Raw genomic sequence first — 24,777 nt, 5'->3', positions numbered from 1 at the left:
CGGAATGGATACGGCGAAGGAGTAGGTTTGAACCTCAAATAGACAAAAATTAATACGCTAACTAATTCTGTAGTTTATTCCATATCCCATGATTAAGCATAACTCATGATTCCAATTGCAACCCACCAATCTCAGGTCTCCACATCTATTGCGTCACCTGTACATTGTGCATCGGGACCCCGGGATAATTTCCTGGTGGATATTGCTGAGGGGTTTGTGCACTCTGCCCCGTCATTTGAGGGGTTTGAGGCTGGGCTGGAAAATATGAACCTTTGTTGTCGTATTGATACTGATTCACTGTTGAGCCTGTTGGGAGAGGAGTTGGAGGCATCTGATACTGCATGGCTTGTGCGGTCGGGGCAGGTGCGCTATTCACCCCAGGAGCCTGAGCAGTATATGCTGGCTGAGGCTTGGGAGCCCAATCTTGAGGGTTGTACGGTGCATGGGGAGCGAAAGCTGGTTGATGCGGGGCAACGAACGAGCTTCTTCGGTCAACCGGTGCGGGCACTGGGGCTTGTTGATAAGTGCCAGTGTGTTGGGGTGTTCCGTAGCCAGGCTGCTGATGATACTGCTGTTGTGCGGGTGGGGGCGATGCCTGATATCCAGTCTGATGCTGGACAACATGCTGCACGGGAGTCTGATAGACATAGGCTGAATCATCAGGTGGTGGCACTTGGGCTACAGAGTCAGGCGGCAGTATTGGCTGGTGGGGGGCTGTGACAGCAGGTGGATATCCAGCTGGTGTTGCTGGGACAGTTGGAAAGTATCCGGCTTGAGGTGCCCCGGCGATCTGTCCAGTTGGCTGCGGCTGTAGTTGCTGTGGCGCATAGCCCTGAGTGCTATCCTGGGGAGGCGTAGGCATGACCATATTCGGGACCTGTTGCACTTGCGGCTGTTGATATGGAGCTGATGGCGCAGGTGTAGCAGGAGGAAGAGCCTGATGCATTGCAGCCATGTTGAAAGGCTGTGGTGTCGCAGGGGGGTTATAGCCTGGAACTCCTGTCTGTTGTTGGTAGAGAGGCTGCGGCTGTGTTGGCTGCATGTTTGGTCCTTGAGAAGTGTGGGGAGGATATTGAACAGCTGGTGTTTGGGGCGGTGAGAACATCTGAGTGCTCGCCGGAGGCATAGGTGATGGTGCACCATATGTCGGGACTGGTTGCTGCGAGTAGTCGTACTGCTGTTGCATAGGCTGTTGTCCAGTGACATGGGGCGTCAAATAAGTCTGGCTCTGCTGAGCTTGCGGTTGGGCGACTGGCGCCTTGAAGTCTTGAGGATACCCATTCGGTGTAGTATTGTAAGTTTGCGGTACAGGTGTCTGACCAACAGCAACATTGTAAGGCGGCGGAGGAGGAGGAAGAGCTTGCGACGAACTTCCAGCAGCATAATTCGGATATACTTGGCCATTGTTCTGATAAGGCTGAATCGTATACCCCGCCTCAGCAGCTTTTGCATCTTGAACAGCTTGAAAGACACCAGCCTTCTGAAACGCTTTGCGCGCATCCTTCTTCTTCAAATGATCCGTATGCTTGTGCTCAACCATCATCCCCGCTCCATCGAGCGCAGCATGTGACACGAGCTTAATAGCAGTCTCATTCGCAACGATGGATTGAATGCCATGCTCTGCACCAGCAGTCGCAACGGCATCAGCGCCCATGCTTCCAACACCAAGTGTAACAACGCCGATCGTTCCGCTGACCGCCATACTCCCAAGAACATCGCGTTTTCGTGTTTTATGCGTCGCATTCAGTCGATTGAGATGCCTCTCAATAATCTCGCGTTTCTTTCGTGCATTATGAATCGCCGGTGCAGCCATCGCAACACCAATAGTCGAAACTCCTAGCGTGAGGGGGATTGCGCATCCCGACACCGCAGTCGACGTGGCAGCGCCCGAAATCAGGCGGGTGTAGTGCTCCCATTCTCGCTGTAGCTCCTCGAGCGTCAGGCCCTGGCATTTCTGGTCGTAGGCCTTAAAGTCAAAAGGCATTTCGTCGTCGCGGTATGATCCGTGAAAGAACTACAAACTAAAGGCCAAGAGTGCCAAGAGCGGGTATATGTGTACCGTCGCATGGTTTCAGCTGAAAGTCCAAAATAGTAATGAATGGTCTAGACCGGACAGATAAGATCATTTCGGCGCCTGAAAAAGCCACGCGAGGCACACTCTGTGAAAAGTGCTCATATGAATGGGCGTTAGTGGAGGAGAAGGGGAAGGGCTAAGTTGTTCTTGGGCTAGTGAGATGCAGTCGCATTCAGCCGCACGAGGCGTTTGAACCAGCAGAGTTGAGACAAGGCAGACATTCCCGATTGGAGACCTGTTTGACCCGAATGGGTAATGGCTACGTTCCATGCAGACTTAGAAAAGAGGTTCGCACAGCTTGCCCGAACGGTGAACCTGTTGGAATGGGCACTGGCCGAATTGCTGCACCTTGAGCGTAAGTGCGCGCAGCCAATTAGCGCCTGTAGACCGAGCTGCAAATTGCTTCAGAGTTCGTACTTGGTTCATTGTTGCTCGCGACCTTTTATTAAGACCTCATTAGAGTGATTACCATGGTTGACACCGTCAAATGTGTTTCTGTGATAACGGCAGAAGTGATTCATATTGGTATGTTGAAAATTGCCGGTTTGTGTCTTGAACATAGAAATGTCTTTTATGGTCAAAGAAACTCATGGTATAATCGCCTGGGTCGACCCTGGGCGGCAAGTAACAGACTTAACATGGTTAGTATGTAAGCAGTAGGGGATATAAAGAGCACAGAGGATGCTGAAATTAGATGCCTACTGTGTCTTTTCTCCGACGGCCGGGCTGCATAGGTATATAGGACCTTTCTTTCCCTCTTGTCGCTCTCTCCCCCTGCACTACTAATGTATTTAAAAGCAGCGATATTTTCTGCCTAAAGTGGAGGCAGTAACAGCGTTGTCCCTATCTAAGTAGTAAAATATATAATAAACCAGCTAGTTTAATAAACACTAATAATATTCAATAAATATTTTCAATAAGAAATAAATAGGGCTTAAGCTAGGTGCTTAATAAATGGCTTGTTAATGGTTTAAACATAAATAACAGTAGGTTCTAGAGCTAGGGCGAATAAGGACGGTGCTAATAATTCGTCATCTGACATAGTAGAAGCCCGGGGCGAATTAGTGGGCTGCTTTGCGCAGTAAAACAGGCATACAACCAATTAAACCAAAGGGCGGTGCAACTGAGGCCTGCTAATAGTAAGACTTCGAACTTGACATAGGGTTTAACACACAGCCTTAGCTGTAAGCTAGGCTTACCCAGCCTACCATTCCGTAAGCACAGCCACAGGGACAATGATAATACCTAGTTTAAAATGCCGCAATTTAAGTTGGTTATACTACTTTATTACAGGACAGAACATTCAATAGCGCATTAATTAACAGTCTTGTTAGCGTTAAATCTGGCGACTCTCTTATTAATTTAAATTAAGCTTCAAGGCAGCTAATCGCCAGGCGCTAAAGTCGCGATGGCAGAACGAGACAGTTGGTACGACGATTTAATGCGACCCCCAGACGCCAAACTCGAGGGCCTCGACACCTACGTCACAGACTTCAACGACTTGGAAAGCATCGGCTCAAATAGAATCCATGGCCCTGGTGCTACTGTGCCTCTAGATCCTACGGCATCTGAATTTATTCCAATTGCTTCCAGCTCGACTGCCTTGCAAGACTCGGCACTTCCGAGCGCAGAGCCGCCCTCCGTGCCTAGCACATATCCGATAGCGAGTACAATAGCCAGCACGGAGATCACAGCACAGACCACTATTCCTAGCCAGAAACCGAACCAGAGCGACAGGAAACAAGAAATCAGAGAAGACAACAGCCCAGTTTTGACGCCACCAAGTCCGTTAAGGGAAGCAGATGAGGATCACGATGATCAAGCTTCAATAACCTCCATAGGTTCTACTACCTACACGCCGCAACAGAGACATGACGCTATCGAAAGGTTTTCTAGGGCTATGCGCAGAAAGCTCAATCATAGCGTGCTTCATATTGTGGCTGATGATGTTTCTCGTTCTCTTATTGTCTCCAAGTTCCGTAAGGCTATCAAGGACTTTGCCCAGGCGGTCGATGTAGACGAGTCTATAAAATCACAGATGCAAGGTGTCAAGATAATACGCAGATTGAGATCTGAGATTGCTAACAAATTACATGACTCAGTGGTGGAAACGGCTCAAGAGGAGGAGAAGGAAGAGGGGGCGCTTAGCGATATTGCTCTTGGCGATGGTGCACCGCTGGGACTCGCAGAGAAAATGCGAAACTGGCTTCCTGAAGCAGATGTCGCCGTCTCAACTGACCATTTCTTAGCAGATCTTGTCCCACCATATGGTCCAGCCCCCAGCGAAGCATGGTTTGATGATCAATCAAGCGTCAGTTTCGGAGAGGGATCCGAAGATGGGACAGAAGTGGGGTTCAAGCTTGGAGGTGCTCCCAGCATCTACGGGCAATCAGTTGATCCATTGGCAGTCCTGGAGGCTTTGACAAATCAGCCAGCATTCGACCAGCTCATCCGAACGGTCGAGAATTGCATACAACAGTACCATGGTGATAAGATGCATTTGATACGGCAAAAGACTTCGGTCTCTCTGAGACGTTATTATCCTCATCGCGAAGGGGAGAATACTATTCTTGGTGCTGTTTTTAATGTCGACTGGGATTTGAAGAGCTTCCTTGTTGAGAACTATCAGCAGGGTGTACATCAAAGGCTCGGGAAAGTGATAGCAATTACCGGCACCACTGAGACAGCCAGGCTATGCTCAGTGAGCCAGTATATGAAGTGGCGTTGGCACCATAAAAGTCCTCAGCTTCTCATGGCTCTCGAACAGGCCATGCTAGAGAGTACCATGGCCTCGAAAACTTGTAAGTTAATAGACTTTGTCTTTAATTTCTGGACTAATCCTTCTGTCAGCTAGGTTTCTACCTGGTATTTCAAGGAAAAATCAGATTACTGTGGATCCATCCTTGCGAACTATAAATGTTTCGGGGACCGAGCGCTTTATCATCATGATAGCTCAGCAGCTCTCCTGGCTGGCTGCTGCTTTTCAGGAAAAGAAGGACAGCCTCACGTATGCGTATGTGGGATTTAGTGAGGCGACTCAGTTAGCCGCCGACTTGGGAGTCCCAACCTTTAACATCGAAGTCCAACTCGAAGTATTGCCAGAAAACGAAAAGTCAAAAATGTGTTGGAATTCTATCATAGGCCCAGGCGTGATTATAAGAGGATTTCCTTTGCCCGAGAGAAATCACAAGGAGCGCGGACTTGAGGCATCAATTCGAGTTATGGCCCAGCTCCTGGACTTGCATAAAGCAGTTACCTTCAAAGGTGGTTATGTTTTTAAAGGAAGATACACAGCTCTCATTCCTGTGCAGACGTTTGGGAACTCCATTCAGTGGCATATCGTGGACGCGTATCCGCGTAAGCTTGAATGGACTGACATCGATGCGCTCTGTCCCATCCGGCTCATTAGGTACGCAAAAGCGAGCTTCCTCGACACTCGATCATTTATTGGATGGTGTCCCATAGTTCTGGAGACTCTCGGTTCGTTTCGGTTTATCCCGGTGCTCCCACTACTACTAACATTTACGCACAGCAACATGCGACTACGAGTACGATCTAGTCGGTTATTCCCAAGCAAGCATACCACATCGATGGGCTCAAGTCGAAAAATTACAGTTTGGTTTCAGTCAATGGGGTGCAATTACGGCCGAAGTCACTGTAGGAAAGAAGGACGGATATCGTTGCCAACGACCGGACGACTACGATGCTCTTCTAGAAGATGCTAAGAACACGCATATCATCCTATACGATACTGAACAGAGGAGAGCAACACAGACTAATGCAGAAGACCTAATCTTACATGTTCTACATCATCAAAGAAACAAGAAAGGCAAAGATACACATCCGGATACATCCTATCAAGGGCAAGATATTGGTTTCGCACACCCTGATCGGAGAGTAACCTCAACTCGAGAAGTCATGCTCAGGAACGCTGAAAGAGTATTTTGTCATCGGCGTCCATTTTCAAGCTCTGAGCTCGAACCATGTCTTTTTAAGCATGAGTTCAAGTCATTGCATGCCACTATTGATGGGCTTTGGGCCCAGGATTATGTGAATCAAAAGTCCCATGCAATGAAGTTGAGCCTAAGCCTGAAACCCTACATCAGTGGATGGGAGTACATGGACCTCGTTGAGCCCAGGAGATGGATGCCGCCAAAGTCGGCGAACTTGAGCAATAAATGTGGTCGTTGGAATGAATATGCTAGAGGGATTCAAGCCCTGATATTTTTCGGATCTGGATTTGGCGATATCCTAAGCGCTGCTTCGCTTCCAAACGTCTGTCCCGCTCTCACTTCTGTTCCGAAAGGCCATTTCTGCTTGGGCATTCGAGTCGATACTCTGGAACGTCTTTTTACTGAGCAAGGTTCTTTGAAAGACCAGGCGAGGCTTACTGCAAACGGTCTAACTTTGTCTGGTTCTAACGACCTTTTCAAAGCAAACGACGAAACGGCTGGTCAACGATGTGGTCTTCGGCGGTTGGTACAGTTTATCAAGCCAGGGCTAAAAAGGGGGGGACATACTTCCCTTCCTCTCGAAACAAACGGCGCCGTCATTATTGGTGATTTTGAGGACAGCATTCTGCACAAGGACTGTGTTCAGGAGAGGAGTAGGAATACTTCTGGGAGAAGTCCTAAGTGGTTGCGATTGGATTATTATACTTCCTCTATACCTATGAGGCCAAGACCAACCACATACCACGCGCAAGGTTAGAATACGAGTATAGCAAATATAGGCTCGAAATGAAATATATTTTAAAGAGGGAAAGAGAACATTGTTAGCATATTAAAGCTTTTGGGACTTATGGTTAAGCTTTATCGCAATCCTCTTAATATTATTAAATTCAAGATTTTAATTATTTAATTATTAATTGTTCAAATCAAGGTTTTTTTCTTTAAAGGATTTTTTATATATCTTAGCTTATTCTAAAAGACAGTTTATTGGCTTCATTGTCTTCTGCGTCCTCCAGGTCGGCTGCTCTTCCTGTCCCTCAGGAACATTTCGACATTCCCAATAGAACAGGAGAAGGTGGCCCGGGCCAACACATCAAGACAGGTTCTCACATCTCTCCCTTTTTGCGGTATTGAAAGCTGCGACAAGAGTAAACTCACTGCACAGCCATGGTCATGGGCAGCAAAGTACCCAAACGACGCGAGCTGAGCTGCCTGCCATGTCGCCAGCACAAGCTCAAATGCGATCGATGGCTGCAAGGTACTCCGGAAGATGCTCTAGATATATGATCACCGTGGTGCAGCTGGCACGCCTGAATCAATAGCTTCCGAGATCGGACTAGTGTTTAGTGGCGAAAACACAGCTCGGAAGTACCTATGTCGCTGCTGTATCAACTACCTGCTGAACCAAAATCAGCCAGCTTTTACCAGGGGCGCCAACGACGAATATGACAAGCAAGTAACTGGACCATACGACCCATCTGAGCTCGATATCACTTTGAACATGCTTGGTCCGGAACAATGGGAGATCTTGTTAAACAGCATAGATTCGACGTTGAATTAGGAACTTATCTATGTTTTACACTAACCGATTATATTATAACTCAGTATTTAAATTAAACTATCTCTTTATCCCAAAACAACTCCTCAAAGTCAAAGGCATGAAATTGCTCTAAAGGCAATAATTCCATCATGGCCTCTCCCATCGCATCATCCGATAAATCAGGGATCATAGAAGCTGTTGGCCCATTCAGCGTATCACCGAAGCCGGCGATCTCTTGCCTTGGTACATTTTCACCGCTATGTATCGAGCTTGTCATGGGCATCAGCGTTGAAGCCTGGTCCAGCCTCTCTCTGTAGATGGAATTGACCATTTGCTCCATGTCATTCGCCCCGTGTCGATTCTGTCTTGCAATGGCAATTTCTGCCTTGTCCAATTTGGCACGTAGTCTGATCAAGACATTTCGAAAGGTTCTGGCATTGCAATGCAGCGTGTTCAAATGCTCAGCAGCAGCACTGTCGAATAGCGCAGTAGCCCGACCAAGGAGGTCGTATAGCACCGTCCTTTGCCTTGCATGAGAGCCAGCTACATTGCGCAAGGCCCGAGAAAGATAGTCGTTGATCAAGACACTGAAGAGATAGCATACGTCATTGAAGAATATGATACCCTGGGCCCTGACATTATCGGTGGATAGACTCAGGGCAGCACTTAGTCCCTCTTGTATGAGTGAGATATCTGGGCCATGATATGTTCTTTGTGCCTTTTGCCTCATTGTCGAAAGTTGTTCACCTCCGAGAACACACTCGTCGAAAGGAGGGTTGGCGCATTTGTCATTACGCGGGTACTCGTAACTTGAATTCGGCTTAAGTGCGCGCGTTCGCACAGCGGAGTAGTGCACCAGCAATATCTCTGCAAACGTATTTAGAGCCAGCCATTGAGAGATCTGGATACAACTTACTGCTACAATCAAGGAAACGGGTGTATGTCTTGTGCCAATTGTCTAGCGATGCCACCAGCTCAGTTCCTGTCGTTCTTTCATTCTCTGGCAAACGGGACGAGTTAGTGACTGAGCTCGCCATAGACGCAACAGCAATCATCTCCAAATCCGTCCATGCCGCTATCTTCTGGTGGTCTGCAAGAGTAGAAGAGCCCAAGACTGTGACATATGATCTTGTGCAAGGTGGGTATTGCGGTAACAATGGCCGCTGGAATAGAACCCTGACACTGAAGAAATTAGCTTTGGTTGAAAACCCAAGACCAATTCATGCTGCTTACCTATTTACAGCCCAGAGGCATGCAAGGCTTGTATGCATGGCCTCATGACACTCCATCGTGGTCATCCTTGCTCCTGCAAGTGTCCAAATGCACTGCGAATCATCTGAATTCACGCATTCACTAGTATCAGAATGGAACTGACAGCTGATTTCATACAAGCCCAGGTCAGAGCCCATGGATTCTGCTTGCGCTGCTAGACCCGAGATTCTGACCTTGTGGAGAGGTTCGTTTGCGGCATAGAAGGCCACAGCCAATATCAATGCTTGCACGAGTTCGATGCTCTTCTGCCCAGTAACAATGGCTGACTCGGCTAGTGTGTGCCTCAGTCGAGTATCCATCTCTGCAAACAGTTTCATATCGAGGGTAGAGGCGGCGGTGGCGAGAACAGCGAGTCGCAATTCATCCTTCTGTCTATGGCTGTCTGCCGAAGGTAGGAAAGATGGTGAGATGAGGGGGGGTTCAGTCATGACACTGAAGAAGTGATCAAGTAGACGCTGTGACTGCGTCTCGGAGACTTCTTTTATTTGAGTGGTTGAGCCTACGTTGTCTTGACTTGTTTCTGATGGTGATTCGGATTGCCTTGCCGCTTCTCGTGCCGCGCTGTGCGTCGTTGTGCATCGATTAGGCGACTCGCTATCTTGAAAAGGTGATGGGCGACGGGTTTGATGTTGGGCAGTCAACCATGGCCGTTCTGAAGAGGCCGACTCCTTTCGTTTGGCTCCCGCAGCTCGCCGCCTCTGGTATTCCGAGGACGTCTCCTCGTAAATACAGGGACAGTGCGTCTCCAAGCATCTTTTACAAGAGGTGCCGTCGACTTGGTTACCAGAGGGCTCGCATCGAAGCTTGGAGAGCCGACAGTTTAGACATGCTCGATGGCCTCTTCGACGGGGAGCGCGAGGTACGGTTGACATGCTTAATTCTGTGGATTTTGTCGATGTGGCCGACGAGGGTGATGGAGAAGTAAATGACGGTCAAACGTAAATGTCTTGAATAGCGGGGTGTTTGGGAGGCCGCTAGTGGCATCATGTAGCCAATTAAGAACTAGCCCTCTGGTATTATTGTTTTTCGTAAATACGTACTTAGTGCTTCCGAGGCCAATCGCCTTAGATACTAAATATATATATATAGATATTATAGCTGATTGTCAAGTATAAGACTAGGAGAGATAGTATCCAGATTGAAATTAACGACTATATAATTAAAATAGACCAAGATAACCCTCCTCGCGTTCTATAACTGTGCAGCCTTCTGTTCACATGGTCGCTTCCTCACCCTTCAAGGGTAATTCGTGGGTTTGAACAAAGAAGGTCGACGCCCTGAGAATACTCAGTTGTGCTTGCGAAGACCTCTTGATCGTCTAGAAGAAGGAGATGGCCCTTGTCAACAACAACCTTGCCATCGAGATGGACGGTTGGATAGTCGAACTGGATGTCGTTGTGCGCGTGACCAGGCACATCGAGACGTGGTCTACCTTGTATCAACCCATCCAGCCCGAGGTAGAACGAACCTGAGTGCTTCTCCCTCTCGAACTGCGTGCCGCCAGCCACTCTCACCTTGGGATTCAGGCCGATAAGCGCGTGGCGGAGATAGGACCCAGTGGGACTGAAGGCTCGCGTGTTCCGGACCCCTTCCTCATTCCCCTCGATAGCCGTGACGATTCCGCCCTTGATGGTGATTTTGATAGGTGCTTCAGGGACACCTGTCGCGGTGGAATCTACGCACATGATGATACCGCTCACATCGGAAGAGTAGAAGTTAGCGCCACCATATGGGAAAGGGCGCCACATCCCGGGCCTTAGGGGGCCACCTCCAGAGATTTTCGGGTGTTTGAACGTCAGATCTGTGCCCTGGTGTGTGGTAAGTCGAACCTCAGTTGCCGACTCGAGCATCGAATACATCTTTGACTCCATCATCTCGTACACTTTGTATGGGAAGCGGGCACCGGTTGCCAAGGCCGAGACAGTTGCCGACATGTGCAAGGAGAGGACTCGGCATTTGGAACTGGCGATCTTGTCAAAGAACAGGGTGTCGGAGTGCACTTCGCCCCACCATGAGCAAGATATGACAAGATGAGCGGTTTCGAGGAGCTTCGAAAGCAAGCCTGGAGCGTTTGCCGTCTTCATGCCGCCGATTGCGAAGGGTGCAACAGAGAGGAGTTGGACGTGGCCACCGTGATACACCACGCCAGCCGCGATTGCTTGCACCACGACTGGATCGACAGTGTGCTCTTGGAGGATGACTACATTCTCCCCTGCCTTGAGCTGACAATACTCCAGCATGTTGCGGACTCCGGGCATGGCCTCGATGATGCCATAGACCCCAGAAGTTGGAACGTCGCTATAAGCGAAAGCAGTGGAGGAGTTTGAAGGTACAAATGACATAGTTGCAAATTGTTTTGGAATCTTTAAAAGCTTGTTTGGTTGTTGCTGACGATGAAAGTGGGAGATTGTTGGATTTACAAGATTGCTTTTATTGCGAGTACATACATACACATATATATACAGATGCAAGTATATACACATCACATGATGCGTCTTTGAAGCCATGCTCTTGTCCTGTTGTTCCCATCAGGAGCTGTTCTTCTTTGGACCGAGCGACCCAAACGCTCAGAAGAACTGCCGTTTTTTCGGATTTCTCCAGTCAGAAGATCGCTTAGGATTACCGGTTTTTCGGAACCTGTTGCGCCCGAGCACTCCGAGCTAGCCTTTTTTGGCAAAATCTGGCCGGCCCGAACGCTTAGGATTGCCATTTTTTCGGGAACCAATTGATAGCTGCCGACGTCGCCGAGTTCAACTCAGAACAAAACGGCACAAAATTATATCCATGATAAGATGGCACGCCTCATCGTTATTTTTCTCCATCGCCTTCTATCTCCTACTACAATTTTTCTAGATCAATTCTTTCAAGACCATGTATAAGCAACGTGAAAACAAGACCCTCTGGGCAGGAGCTTTCTTCCCAGACCGAGATCCCAAGCAAACCCTGTACCCTAAAGACCAAGGAGTGAGACCATGGCTCGTGGTTCTGGGGTCGTTTTGCGTCATGGGAGCGACATTTGGCTACGTTTGTGCTCCCACGGTTAATTAATAGATAGTGTTCGCTAATCATCTGGCAGGTAAACACATTTGGAGTATTTCTGGCCTACTACAAGACTCACCAACTCGCATCGAGTAGCATTTCGGCTATAAATTGGATTGGCTCCATACAGTTGTTCTGCATGTATTTCTTCGCACCGTTGGTAGGTAAGCTCTTTGACGCTGGGTGGTTCCGGCTGGTATTCCTGATCGGCTCTATCCTCCATACGGTGGGCATGTTTGCCTTGAGCATATCTACATCCTACGTAGCTATTTTTTTTACACAGGGCATCTGCCAAGGGGTGAGTAGAATATTTATCTCAGGATACGATTCTTCTGCTAAATCATTAAAGATCGGCCTGGGGTTGATATTCCTTCCCAGTCAAGCAATCATCAGCCATTGGTTCCAAAAACGGAGATCTCTTGCACTAGGACTGTCTGCATTAGGGTCTTCCGTTGGCGGGGTCATATTTCCCGTCATAATGCGTCGGTAAGTCCCTCGTACTGATCTCTTGGTTAACATCGAGTCACTGACGTCATGTCTCTACAGGCTTCTGACATCGTCAACGTTCGAAACGACTGTACAAGTGATCGGTGCGTGCACTACGGTTTGCTTGGTCGTCGCAAACATCACTCTTGCCACCAACCAGCCGCCCGCAGAGTGGAATCAAGTGCATATGATGGATCATGAGGCTCTGAAGCTGCGCCCTTTCGTCTTCTTCACCATAGGATCCACGTTGGTTATGTGGGGGTAGGTCTCTAGCATGTCTCCCTTTTGCGCTTTTCCTGACAGTGTTAGACTTTATGTGCCCATCTTCTACTTGGAGGCGTTCGCTCAGTCGTACCATTTCTCGCCAGACATCTCTTACTATAGTCTGTCAATACTCAATGGCGCCAGTCTGTTTGGACGGCTTATTCCCAACCTCTTGGGCGATTAGTATGACCCTACACCCTTCCACTACTTCGGGATCTCTGGGCCACTAACCTTTTGAAATAGTATTGAACCTCTTAGTGTTCTTATCCCTCTGTGCTTTTCGTGCGGTGTTCTCACCTTTGCATGGCTTGCTTGCACAAAGGTTGCTTCATTTGTTATCTTTACGGCTTTATATGGGTATGTTCTCTCTTTGTGCCACAGCTCAGACTCACCTAATTAATCGCTCAGGTTCTTCTCGGGTGGCTACGTGTCCATCTTGCCTGCGACAGTCGCCTCATTTGTGCCCAGCCTAGGTGTTGCAGGTACCTGGTTAGGCATGGTGTTGTTCTGTATTAGCTTTGCAGGCCTTACCGGAACTCCAATCACTGGTGCAATCCTTGATCGTGCGGGGACATCGGTTACGCCAGGATATTGGGGCCCTTGTGCTTTTGGAGGATCCTCATTGTTCATTGGTACATGTTTCCTATTATTAGCAAGGTGGTTAAAATAGACATCTATTAAGAGCTTAGTCTGTAAAATAGGTAGTATATAGTTTATACATAAGGACTTACTATAGGCTTAGCTATTTATAAGAATTGCATAGTAAATTACTATAAATAGAGGTTAAATATTATACGAGATATACTCACTTGAAGATACGATCTATAATTGCTTTATTTATACCTGTGAAGTCGCAGGAATAGCTATTTGTTACTAAACCGACCTCGATAGAAATAATCGGGCTGGTAAGCCATAAGGGAATCCCATATAAAGTAGAGAGACTCTGGGAAATTAGATTTAGCTCAGTTTCACGGAACCTGAAATACAACCAGAAAGATAGGCATAAATGGAGATCTTGATTGTTTTTTAGAGGGTTATGATGCTCTGAAAAGGTCGAACGAAGATTGGTTAGACATTTTAATATAATGTCTAGCTTATGGCTAGATGTGTTATTTAAAGTTAAGACTTGTGGCTCACGGCTTATATTACCACAGAGAACTTAGAAAAGGCGGAAGGATAGCGATTCTATGTTTCAGATGACCAGGACTGTTGCATTGAAGTCTATCGTCTTTATTTGGACGGCCCAGGACCACCAAATTGCAGAAAAACGACCAGGACGGCAAGGTATCTATACACAGTTAACGATCGATTGATCACATTGAGTTGGGCACGAAGCAATGGGAGCTCACCCCGCTGTCACGGCCAATTTCTCAAACGGCCTCCCATGCGCCGCATAGCTCACAAGCCCCAGCCATACAATGGCAAAAGCGGTAATGACGCCCAACTTCCCGTTCGCACTGCTCAAGTTCTGCAGTATCCACATGGGCGCAATCAACATCACCAGCGTCGTGGCCAGCATGACCACAAAGGCGAAGTTGTCTATCGCCGTGTCGCTGTATATGTACGTCGTTGCGCGGTCGTGTGAGTCCATGCGGCGGGCATCCTTCTTGAAGAGGCCCATTACTTCGCCGTAGGATGAGACGAAGTACTGCTCGAACAAGCGGCGCAAGGGCGGCTTCTCTTTCCAGATGGAGATGAGCTCATCGTTGTGCATAAGGAAAGCGCTCTCGGACTCCATGATGGCGCCGGGGTTGTTACTGAACCAGGTCCGGAGGTTTCTCAGATTCCATTTAGGGGCTGGGGCAAGAGCGGCTAGCTGGGAGTAGGAGAGGAGGAGCTTGTCTAGGAATTAGAGTTAACTTATCATGAGTTTCTAGCTTGTTTGCGGAGATAACGCACCATACGTCTCAAGCTTCTGGGCGATATCGGCAATGAGCGATGCACGTTGTGGCATATCGTCTCTTACCGTACCGTTGTTGATGTCTCTTGGTGTAGAGTATTCGCCGTGCGTGGCTGCAAGTTCTGCTTCCTGCTCTGGGCTCAGGCCTCCTGGAGGAATTCTGATAATTTCCGGTGGCGTTTTGCCCACGGCTTTGACGTGTTTTGAACTATACTCAATGTCCATTACATCAAGCTGCTCTTCCTTTTCCGCCAATAGGTCCTGGAGGGTAAGTATTACTCGGGTATGAAGCCCATGGAATCGCCGGACAGCGAAGAGGTCTGGGTCTGAAGCAACGTAGGAGGTAAAGTCTTTGTAGCCAACGTACTTCCTGATCGTTTGTTAGTCTATAACGGCTGTTAGCTCGTTTTAATGTATTCTCCTCACCATGGCCGTTTATTGATTTCAGCTTGACTCGGAGAGTCGGGGTTGCCAACTTCCATCTCTAAACAGGGAATATCTCTCGCGGACATCTTGTCTTGAACTCCCAATGCAATCAGGGATAAATTAGATTAAGTAGTCTAGATGCTCTCAAATATCTCCCAGCTGCAAGAGCCAGAATCAAGTATTATTATTGTTGTTATTTTGGTTGCCAACAGCCCAATATTCTCTCCTTATGGTCAGGCTGTGGTCGATTTGGGCTCCAACGCGCAGGCCTGCTCATGCAGCTGTTGCCTAATTGAGTGCCAATGTGATAATTAGTCTGCCTTGGCTACGAGCTAAGCCTCACCACTGCTGCCCAAGTTGCGTAAGATTTTGTCTCCGCCAATGAGATCAACAGCCCACGCACCTCTAGGAGAACACAAGAGGAGGCATGCGTGCGCTCTGCAGTATCTATATTAAGCCCCTTGTAACACCTTTTAGCAACCAAGAAACCATCGACTTTACACCTATGACTTCCGCAACCAACAAAAACACCAGTCTCACAAATAGTTTTCAAGGCTTCATTCATAATGCCCAGATCAGTTCCAGCCAGTCTCACACTCGCACCCCTAGAGATATATTGCTCCACTGCAGAAACGGCACCCCTAGAGATATATTGCTCCACTGCAGAAACGGCACCCCTAGAGATAAATTGCTCCACTGCAAAAACGGCTGGCAACCCCGAACCAATTACCACGGGCGCCGTAACGAAACCAGGCACGTCGATAGCAATAGAGATCGCTCCACCTCCGAAGAATAACCCTAAGTAAGCCCAGTGTAAGTAATATTTAGATATTATTTTCCCTTGCAGTGCTTCTGTGTATCGAGGGATACTAATGACTTTGTCAGCGCTGAGGGCCTACTTTAATATGCTGAGGTGGTATTCTTGCGGGGTTTTAAGTATAGAGTAACTACCCTACTGTTGACAAAGACATGCTACCTGCCGAAGATTGGAATTTGAATTACGAGCCAAGGCCTTGAGAAGCTAGCATAGCGTATATTAACAAGGAGACCTGTACTCTAACTTGCCCCGTTCCACAGGAGCTTCACCACTTTGCATAACCTCTCGCACTCTGAATCTGTGGTATTGGCAGGCCAGCTTGGAATCTGCTTTCTCCAAGCGTTCAGCGTCCAATCTTCAGCGACTTTGGAGATAGTCCGAAAAGTTATCTTAAATTCACGCCCTGCAGGGAGCAAGAGCCTAAGTCGACAGGTAGTGCGCTATATCGTTGCATCACCTTCCTCCCTCGGCCGCTCATCCACTTGCGCTCTTTAAACTATACCATAAATGCAGGTAAATTGGACATAGATATCAACGTAGTCAATATTCCCATGTGTAAACGGTCAAAAGCTTAAGAGCTTGTTTAATAGGCTTCCTGACAGATGGGTTATCCTAGGTTTAATTTATAAGTAAAATAACTAATCATAATAGTATTAACTTAATAATACTTTATTTATTGAGAGGTAATAAATCTTAGCCTAAGAAAGCCGAGAAGTACAGACGGCGTGATGTCTTATCAGCTTATCTCTCGAGCAATATCTTATCTTCCTATCGATAGGACCATCTATCAGTCTAGGGTAGTTCAGCACAGGCAGAAATGTAAACAATAACACCTTGAATCATGAATCATCCCAAAACAATTTCTCGTGATTTTGTTGGGCCGATGTTATCCTGGCATTCCTTAAGGAATCACCCCCAAGCCCTTATGGAACATTCCTTTCATCAGTCACGAGACGCACGGGCGATGGCTTCCAACATGCACAAACCTAAACAGTTAGGCTTGATCCTTGGCTCACCAGAACTCTAATTGCGACTAGGCTGTGCTAACCGCTAACTGCTAATTGCTAACTCATGCTGCTCTACTTCTATCATCTTGAGAAATGACGTTGACTGTGGCTTATACCGTTGCCAAGACGGCATTTATTTCTGCACGAAAGCGATTGTCTTTGCGCTTTTTAGCTGTTTGATCTCACGCGCCAAGAAGCTGCGCCAAAGACTCATGACGGTGAGCCAATCTCATGTCCCCAGCAACATTCTGTAGCTGCCTGTCTCGGGTAGTCAAAACGGCTCCCAAGATGCTTGCACCCTGTTTCTTAGCTTTATGATGATCTTTCAATTGACAAAGCTTAAATGCCGCAATTCAATCTACGCGAGGAATCACGCCCTCTTTTCCGCAACACTGATTGCTTTGTCGTGGCTAAGCTCTTCTTGTAATATCATAAAACAGTTGCGCCGATTGCACCAAGGGACAAGATGCAAGATCTCAACTCTTCGGAGACAAACCCAGATTCGGAAACTTCGGCAATCTATATAACGAGATGCCGAAACCTTAAACCATCAATCCGAGGCTGTGTCTGTCACGATGCTACCCTGAAACCAGGAAGACGAGATATCTCGAAGATCCCTGCCAGAACACGGAAGATTCCATGCGGAGATTGTCATTAAAAAAAGGACTGCCTAGTTACGCGGCCAGTTCAACGGTCCAGAACAAAAACAAGGCCTGTGATAGTTGCAAATGGCATTGGCTAAGCACGCATTGTTTCTTATCTCCCGCTGTTTAGGAGAAACAAGGATGATTCCAGACCGCCAGCGCCAAGACGCACCACTGTAAAGCCTAATTCTTTAGTGGATTACCCCATGGAGAATCCCACAAGTTAGCGCGGGCTGTGCCTGGAACGTCCACGTGGGCTACGAATGGAAAGTTTCACAAACGTCACCAAGCAATTATTGGTAATCCATTGAGAAGTATTGTGATTTACAGGGTGAAGACTTGGATCTTGTTCAACTATAGGCTTCGAGATAGAGTTTGCAAAGTTTATTCCTGCGTCGTTGCAGGGGTCCCCCCCGTGGTCTGTGGTATCTTGCGCCTCGCTTTGTCTTGGCAGTGACATTATTGCGCGCTAGACTGTATTCTGCGTCTTTCATGTCCTTCGCAATCAGATATAAAATTACACATAATCGCAACGACATCTCTACAACATCTCATCAATAGGCTCTTCACCAGTCTCTTCTATTTACTCCTTATCCCATCATCACAATGCGTGTCTCTCAGCTTTTCGCAGTAGCGACGTACGTCACAAGCGTCTTGTCTTGCGCAAAGCATAACAATCATTACTCCCTCAAGCACAAGAAGCGACACATTGATCCCCGTGCCGAGCCTGGAAAAACGGACTGGGCTTATGAGGCATCTTACAATTGGGGTCGTATCAACCCTGGTACGTCCACCTCACAAGAACTCTTGACAAACAGTGACTGATATAATTTAGACTACCATCTCTGCCAGGATGGCACTCAACAGTCACCCATCCCCATTGCCCTCAAGCAAGGTCTCTCACTGGAACATCTGATCAAAGAGTGGAACTATCCCGACGAGATCACCGGCAACTTCTTCAACTGGGGCTATGGACCTGCATTCACCGTCCAGAACGAAGATCAAATCTGGACTCAGAACCCCTCTTTCAGCTTCGACAACGAGACTGTTTACCTCAAAGGCTGGCACATCCATGCCCCCGCCGACCACACCGTCGAGCGCCACCGCTCCAGAGCCGAGCTTCATCTCGTCCACGTCAATGCGCAGGGCAAAGAGCGTGCTGTTCTTGCTATTCGTCTCGACCCGGGTAACAAGGCAAACAGCTTTTTTGGTCAACTCCCAAAGATGATTGGCTTCAACGAAACGGACGTTAGCGAAGAGGCTACTCTAAACCATAGGCTGCTTCTGGAGAGTGTTGATTACTTTGATGAGTTCTGGACTTATGAGGGAAGCTTGACGAGTCCTCCTTGCACTGAGGGTATTCGCTTTTTCATCGCGCGACCGATTCTGTTTACGAGTGTGCAGCAGATGAGGGCTATTCTTGGGGCTTCCACTTATAGTGCTCGTGAGGAACAGTTGGTCTGGCGTCATCGCATCAATGTATAGTAGCTAGAGTAGATCTTAGATGGCTGAGATAGCGCGAGGTAGAATAGATGGGGCCGCATTACCCACCATAACATCATGACCACGTCAAGTCGCAATTACATCATAATTGGATCTCGCAACAACACTCTCTGATTAAAAGTGACTAAAAATTTAATGATTCCTGTTATAAAGCTAAAGGCCGAATATCTGGGATTGGGGCATCATGACATCAAGCTTCCATCATGCGTGTCAAGGTATATATGAATAAACATTCCCGGAATCGAACCATAGCCTGACATGTATCACTAATTGTCCACGAGAGTCGAAGACAATTATGTTAAATTATACGGACTCAAAGTATGCAGGCGATGAGCGTCAACCGCACGTGTCGATGGAAAAAGTCGACGCACATTCTCCGCCTGAGACTTGCCAACTCATGACCCAGTCCGGCATCGCCAAAGCCAAGCTTCCATGGGCAGATCTCATCGTCAAGTCTTTCTTCGGCGGTATCTTCGTTTCACTCGGGTCTCTCTTTGATCTTGTCGTCGCAGGTGGAGCACCAGGTCTACGAGAGTCAAACCCATCTCTCATCACCCTTCTGGCCCCCTTCACATTCCCCATCGGATTTGTCCTCGTCATTCTCACCAACGTCGAACTTGTAACGAGTAACATGACCGTTATGATGTACACAACCTTGCAAAGAAAGACAAGTGTATACGATCTCTTGAAGAACTGGGTTGTCTGTTACATCTTCAATCTGGCGGGTTGCCTCTTCTTTACGGGAGTCTTGGCTTGGTGGAGCGACACGTTGAACTCAGACGCCATGTCCTCATATGCTGTTACGCAAGCTGAGGAAAGAGTCAACATCAATTGGTGGTTCAACTTCACGAGAGGTATTGGCTGTAACTGGCTAGTGGGCTTGGCTGTTTACCTCGCCACGAGTAGCAAGGACAATCTCTCCAAGATCGTTGGTATCTGGATCCCCATCTGGGCTTTGTAAGTGCAGACCAGACTCTGCCAATGTTGTGGAATAGGATTAACAAGATATTGCAGTGTCGCACTGGGTTATCAGCACTCCGTCGCCAATTTCTTCCTTGTCCCTATCGGAATGTTTTACGGCACAAACTTCGGCGTCGGCAAGTTCATCTACCAATCTACTATCCCTGTCACGCTGGGGAATATTGTTGGCGGTGCGGTCATGACGGGCGCTTTTCTGTGGTTCTTATATGGGCGAGATGATACATTGGCTACAAGGACTGGGCAGCCTCTGAGCGGAGAAAGGAAGAGTAGAGGGAGGCATGTGGCCAATAGCTCTGGATCTGAGGGGGAGACAGTGACAACAGAGAGCCACGGGAGAAGCAGACAGGACGACAGTATGGTTTAGGACAAGGTTTGCCGTGACACCTGGTGCTAATATGGTATCATTCTGTAACTAGATAGCATCTGATGTATATGCTTTTATATTCATAAGCTAAAAGACCTCAGAGTATGACTACAACTCTTAAATATCTCTATGATAAGAATAACCCTGATATATATATTTGAAATAGCTTTCTTAACCCTCCTTTATCATTTATTCATATTACCTAAACCTGGCAGATAGTAAAGCTATAATTATAGTATTTTAGCCTATTAAGCTTTAATAGGGCAAGGCTAGGATTAGGCTTGGTTTTTAGTAGTAAATATTATATCTAAGAAAGCTTAGCCTAACTTTATAGCACATTTAATATCCCTTTAATCTCTTTTACTAGATAGCACTAAATTACTAGGTCTATTCCAATATGCTTTTTAGCAAGGTAAGTAGAAGTTTCTCTAGCCAGATATACGTACTGGCATATCTGGCATACAAGTAGTCGATAGTTAGGCACAAGAATGAAGGGGTATATAGGATTAGAAGAGCCTGGCTCTGTCAGAGAGTCAAGCATTATGGCTTATTAAGTCAGTCTCAAAGCAATTAGACTCTTGGCTACAGTCCACATTTACGGATAATATTAATCTAAAAAACTTTACATGTTGTGTCGTGGTGCGATTGACGAGTTACCAAACCCCAATCAGATGTTTGAAAATTCAAGCCTACCTAACTGCTGATGCTAATTATTTAAAATACTAGCATCTAGAGTGTGTTCTGCTTTAGCAACCAGCTGATTCCCTCCACACTGTCCCTCATCCTCTCCTTGCTCATATCTAGATCGCCAAACTCGTTCCAGAAACAATGCGGAAAGCCTTTATATAGATCAACTTTAGTGGCAACACCGCACTCTTCCCTCAATACCCTCTCATAGATCAAGCTCTCATCACGGTTGATGTCCATCCCGCACACCTGAAAGTACGCAGGTGGCTGACCAACGTGCCCCATCTTGATCTGTCCTGAGGCATCGTCAGCATGTCGCTGGTCAAATGGCACCCACAACGGGGAGTCAAGGTCCGGCGCTACTACGGATTGGTACTTCTCCAGGAAAGTCCTGTTGACTATTGGTGCATCCTTGTTCTGCTCCCAGGAAAGGTAAAAGGGGCGGTACTTCTCTGGCACGCGTGAATGAGGAAGGAAGCCTCCTGCACTGAGAAATTGGCCTGTCAAAGGCGGGCAGAGGCTGTTAGATTGGGCGAGATGCGAGACGACGCAAGCCATATGTGCGCCCGAGGATGTTCCGCCAATGATGAACCCTGTTTTTGGATCGGCTTGCGGTGGGAATAGAGTGGATTCGGGATCGTGAGGTGAGACAAGCTCTGCCGCGATGTATTTCAGAGCAGCCCACCCGTCTTTCATTGGCGTGGGAAAAGGGTATTCAGGGGCCAGGCGGAAGGAAGGACAGACAACAACGGCCGAATGCGCCTTGACGAGCTCCCGAGCGAGTTCGACTTCTATCTCGGGAAAGGCAAGACAATAGCCCCCTCCATGGAAGAGAACTATGATGGGACAGGAAGCGGATGGCGAAGAAGGCTGGCAGACGAGGGTTCGGGAGTGGAAGCCTGTGTCGAGAGGGATGATGTGCTCCGTCTCGATGACACCGTCGGGCCGATCGGCTCCGAGCTTGGCCTGTAGGATAGGCAGATGTTTGTGGACCATTTCCTTTAGCTCATCGACCTCCAGTCCTGGAAATCCAGGAGGGCGGCCTTTCTTGGAATAAGCCTCCTCGAAAGAGGGGTCCATTGTGGCAGTAGCGAGGATCTCCTCCACCGTCGAGGGGATGTTCGGGCTTGACCGAGTCATAGTTAGCAAACGATTTGAACTATAAAATCCAAGAGGGATGAGTTAATAATCGTTTCGGGAATACTTTTAGGTCTATTTATTGTCCCATCTTATATGACTTGAGGCTGGTTTCCTGACTTTGAAATGCAGTAGGTTTTGGTCATGAGGGGGGCTTTGTTACGCTAAGCCAGAATCGTCTCGCCGAATCACCAGCCCCATGGCAAGTTAAAAATCACCGTGTAACTCCAATATCCCGAGATTCCGTGACAAACTGCAGATGTCTAGCGCTCGAGGTCGAAAGAAGGAGGTTGATTAGTGACTCATACCGATTGCTTACGCACAAATCAACCGTCGTTGGCCCCCGAGTCTTGGCGGTTATTTCTTGTACCCACCCATTGTAGCTGGCCCATTCGATGCAATTTTGGGCGCGCTTCATCGCTGACCTTCTTGCGAGATTAATATAAGAAAGAGAAGAAAAGCCTTTTCCTTCCTTTCGCGATATATCTATAACCACATAAATTAGAGTTTTCCTTCTTCCAGGTTATAAGGACCCGTGTTACAGCTACATATTCCCATCATTTGCTCCTAATTTACATGATCTCGACCTGGGTCGTGCCTGATTGGCTGTGTTGCTTTGGGCTATTATGATCGGCTGAGGAGGTGTTATCCCTGCAACCAATGATCTAGAGAACATCGTTTAGGCAAGGGATGACCGGAATACAGGAATAGGGCACTGTCTGGGCCGCTCAACCAACCAAGACTTTCTTCGTCGGAACTTGAGAATGCATCCTTCGGTCTGAGATATGCACCTGCTTTGGGTGCTATACAGATCGTCATTGTTATAATTAATTTTATACTTTTATATCAGTATTCTAGCTTTAAACTCTAATAAAAAAGTATTAGGGTTAGATTCGGGTTATATTAGGCTATAGAAAGCTATTTTACTTATATGCTATTTATATAAGAACTTTCCTAGGATTCTAAAGAAGGGATAAATATATAAAAGACAAGAAAGAGGTAAAAGAGGTATTAATATAAAAGAAAGTAAAATATAAGTATAAGAGAAAGAAAGACATAAAGAGATATATAAAAATAGAAAAGATAAAAAGAAAAAAGATAAAAAAGCGAAAGAAAATATTAAAAAACTAATACTTTTAATATTTCTTATTAATAGCTTTTTTTAAATAACTACTTAGTCAGTCTCGCTTAACCAACTTCTTCTAGTCCTTCTTTTATAGAAGATCTCAAAATCTGCAATAGTATTATCGATCTCTTCTTCAGTCACAGGACCCTCTTAAATGATCAAGTCTCCTTCTTCCCGTAGCCTCTTAAAGGGGCACAGCTTGTTGATTATAAATGTCTCATTGAGCTACGGAAAATATAGTATTGTCTACACTATACCTCATACACTGACGTCAATCGACATTACTAAATCGACAGCATCTGCAGTAAAATTGCCGTTTACCATCGCGTCTGGGTGGTATTAGGTCAAACACCGGGATTTAATAATCAACATGCTGGTGGAGTTTGGTGTTAACAATAGTACGTATTGTCCCACGCAGCTAACCCTTATCGTCTCAAGTTTTACGCTTATTTGCGTAAATTCCCCCATAGGGCTCCTTGGGTTCCACCATGCCACATCTCTATCCAATTCCCGAAGTACGATCGTCTTAGTCCTGGTCGGCATTACTGGGAAGTCTGTTTTATGGTAAGGAATTTCACACTAAAGAGGTTCTGTATCCACGCACTACTATCTGAAGCAGGCGAATAATAAATCTGCCTCTTGACTAGGGTCACTAGAGTATAACTGATTTGTGGGTAACTATACGTGTTACTATATATACCGCGCTTTCATCCCTCATAAAACTTAGAAGCATTTATTCACCTAAGATAAATTCAGGAGGTATTATGGTTTCAGTACAGTAGTTAAAACCATACCCCCCTCTAACAAGGCAAGGTAGGTCGAAGACACAAGCTCGATATGCTATTATTACCTCCTCTCAGGATGACCTTCTGCTGATCAGCTCATTAATTTACTACAGCACGACAAGACCACAAGTTCGCTTTGGCAGCTTTTACATCAACAAAGTAATGCCCCCAATGACCGCCTCTGATCGCTCAGAGAAGAAGAGCGTCGCAGGCCCGATTTCTCGACTAGTCATACGTACCCTACAATGTATATTCGCCATTGTTGTGGCGGTCTTGTACGGCCTCGATCTCCAACATGCGACAGATCACAATGTTAGAGCTGGCTCAGCTTGGATCTATGCTGAGCTTGTGGCCGGGGTATCCATGATTATTTGCATTGTGGACTTGCTTTTCACGACTGCTGGCTGGTACTGGTGTCTGCTCGATGGTCTTGTCTTTGTGCTATGGGTTGCGCAGTTTGGGACATTTGCCTCAATTTACCTGGGCACAGGAGACCCAGTAAAGGACCGAGAATTTGAAAGATTAGTGTCTGGTGGTAGGATGCGGGCAGCTGTATGGATTAATCTTGTTACCATGCTCTTATGGTTTGCGACAACTGCACAGGGCGTCGTAGGGTGTTGTGGTCATCGGAGGAAGCCACAACAAAAGGTAGATTGTATCAAGCTAAAGGAAGATCCTACCAAGCTAGATTGTGGAGAGGAGGTATAAGTTTGGGCAAAATTGGAACTGGGTTTATGTATCTTGTGTGTGTTTCCTATGTAATAAATGGCTTGCT

At 47.0% G+C, this 24,777-nt stretch overlaps 11 protein-coding genes across 11 annotated transcripts; 5 read left to right on the top strand and 6 right to left on the bottom strand.

Moving 5' to 3' along the window:
* Positions 1 to 14: 14 nt before the first annotated feature.
* On the bottom strand, positions 15 to 1,791 carry FOBCDRAFT_209919 (uncharacterized protein). The gene has a single exon (XM_031180391.3). The coding sequence runs from the start codon at positions 1,700 to 1,702 to the stop codon at positions 146 to 148; it is 1,557 nt and encodes a 518-aa protein (XP_031041159.3). The 5' UTR covers positions 1,703 to 1,791; the 3' UTR covers positions 15 to 145.
* Positions 1,792 to 3,476: 1,685 nt separating this feature from the next.
* Positions 3,477 to 7,585, top strand: FOBCDRAFT_246399 (uncharacterized protein; the record flags this gene model as incomplete). The annotated part of the gene is made up of 5 exons (XM_059610772.1): positions 3,477 to 4,875; positions 4,925 to 5,431; positions 5,607 to 6,779; positions 7,004 to 7,126; positions 7,326 to 7,585. The coding sequence occupies exons 1-5, from the start codon at positions 3,483 to 3,485 to the stop codon at positions 7,583 to 7,585; spliced, it is 3,456 nt and encodes a 1,151-aa protein (XP_059463725.1). The 5' UTR covers positions 3,477 to 3,482.
* A 52-nt stretch (positions 7,586 to 7,637) lies between these two features.
* Positions 7,638 to 9,708, bottom strand: FOBCDRAFT_194120 (uncharacterized protein; the record flags this gene model as incomplete). The annotated part of the gene is made up of 3 exons (XM_059608780.1): positions 7,638 to 8,431; positions 8,481 to 8,692; positions 8,798 to 9,708. 3 exons carry the CDS (start codon positions 9,706 to 9,708, stop codon positions 7,638 to 7,640), a joined length of 1,917 nt encoding a protein of 638 aa, XP_059463724.1.
* A 357-nt stretch (positions 9,709 to 10,065) lies between these two features.
* On the bottom strand, positions 10,066 to 11,178 carry FOBCDRAFT_194119 (uncharacterized protein; the record flags this gene model as incomplete). The annotated part of the gene is made up of 1 exon (XM_054702586.1): positions 10,066 to 11,178. The coding sequence occupies one exon, from the start codon at positions 11,176 to 11,178 to the stop codon at positions 10,066 to 10,068; it is 1,113 nt and encodes a 370-aa protein (XP_054558561.1).
* A 529-nt stretch (positions 11,179 to 11,707) lies between these two features.
* On the top strand, positions 11,708 to 12,809 carry FOBCDRAFT_246398 (major facilitator superfamily domain-containing protein; the record flags this gene model as incomplete). The annotated part of the gene is made up of 5 exons (XM_059610771.1): positions 11,708 to 11,860; positions 11,913 to 12,173; positions 12,225 to 12,361; positions 12,422 to 12,622; positions 12,665 to 12,809. 5 exons carry the CDS (start codon positions 11,708 to 11,710, stop codon positions 12,807 to 12,809), a joined length of 897 nt encoding a protein of 298 aa, XP_059466508.1.
* Positions 12,810 to 13,048: 239 nt separating this feature from the next.
* Positions 13,049 to 13,539, bottom strand: FOBCDRAFT_194117 (uncharacterized protein; the record flags this gene model as incomplete). The annotated part of the gene is made up of 3 exons (XM_059608779.1): positions 13,049 to 13,315; positions 13,357 to 13,367; positions 13,509 to 13,539. The coding sequence occupies 3 exons, from the start codon at positions 13,537 to 13,539 to the stop codon at positions 13,049 to 13,051; spliced, it is 309 nt and encodes a 102-aa protein (XP_059466507.1).
* A 431-nt stretch (positions 13,540 to 13,970) lies between these two features.
* FOBCDRAFT_266382 (uncharacterized protein) lies at positions 13,971 to 15,037 on the bottom strand (the record flags this gene model as incomplete). The annotated part of the gene is made up of 3 exons (XM_031180388.3): positions 13,971 to 14,467; positions 14,525 to 14,895; positions 14,952 to 15,037. The coding sequence occupies 3 exons, from the start codon at positions 15,035 to 15,037 to the stop codon at positions 13,971 to 13,973; spliced, it is 954 nt and encodes a 317-aa protein (XP_031041156.3).
* Positions 15,038 to 17,941: 2,904 nt separating this feature from the next.
* Positions 17,942 to 18,904, top strand: FOBCDRAFT_254861 (alpha carbonic anhydrase; the record flags this gene model as incomplete). Its single annotated transcript, XM_054702584.2, has 2 exons — positions 17,942 to 18,203; positions 18,255 to 18,904. Exons 1-2 carry the CDS (start codon positions 18,026 to 18,028, stop codon positions 18,902 to 18,904), a joined length of 828 nt encoding a protein of 275 aa, XP_054558559.2. The 5' UTR covers positions 17,942 to 18,025.
* Positions 18,905 to 19,217: 313 nt separating this feature from the next.
* FOBCDRAFT_194114 (Formate/nitrite transporter-domain-containing protein) lies at positions 19,218 to 20,267 on the top strand (the record flags this gene model as incomplete). Its single annotated transcript, XM_059608778.1, has 2 exons — positions 19,218 to 19,879; positions 19,937 to 20,267. The coding sequence occupies 2 exons, from the start codon at positions 19,218 to 19,220 to the stop codon at positions 20,265 to 20,267; spliced, it is 993 nt and encodes a 330-aa protein (XP_059466506.1).
* A 687-nt stretch (positions 20,268 to 20,954) lies between these two features.
* Positions 20,955 to 22,094, bottom strand: FOBCDRAFT_254860 (Alpha/Beta hydrolase protein; the record flags this gene model as incomplete). Its single annotated transcript, XM_031180385.3, has 1 exon — positions 20,955 to 22,094. One exon carries the CDS (start codon positions 22,092 to 22,094, stop codon positions 20,997 to 20,999), a length of 1,098 nt encoding a protein of 365 aa, XP_031041153.2. The 3' UTR covers positions 20,955 to 20,996.
* Positions 22,095 to 23,587: 1,493 nt separating this feature from the next.
* On the top strand, positions 23,588 to 24,654 carry FOBCDRAFT_234926 (uncharacterized protein; the record flags this gene model as incomplete). Its single annotated transcript, XM_059609998.1, has 3 exons — positions 23,588 to 23,615; positions 24,031 to 24,569; positions 24,616 to 24,654. The coding sequence occupies 3 exons, from the start codon at positions 23,588 to 23,590 to the stop codon at positions 24,652 to 24,654; spliced, it is 606 nt and encodes a 201-aa protein (XP_059466505.1).
* Between the last annotated feature and the right edge of the window lie 123 nt (positions 24,655 to 24,777).

The sequence above is a fragment of the Fusarium oxysporum genome, chromosome I, assembly GCF_013085055.1.
Source record: "Fusarium oxysporum Fo47 chromosome I, complete sequence".
Classification (NCBI taxonomy): domain Eukaryota; kingdom Fungi; phylum Ascomycota; class Sordariomycetes; order Hypocreales; family Nectriaceae; genus Fusarium; species Fusarium oxysporum.
This window is presented reverse-complemented; position numbering and strand designations above follow the sequence as displayed.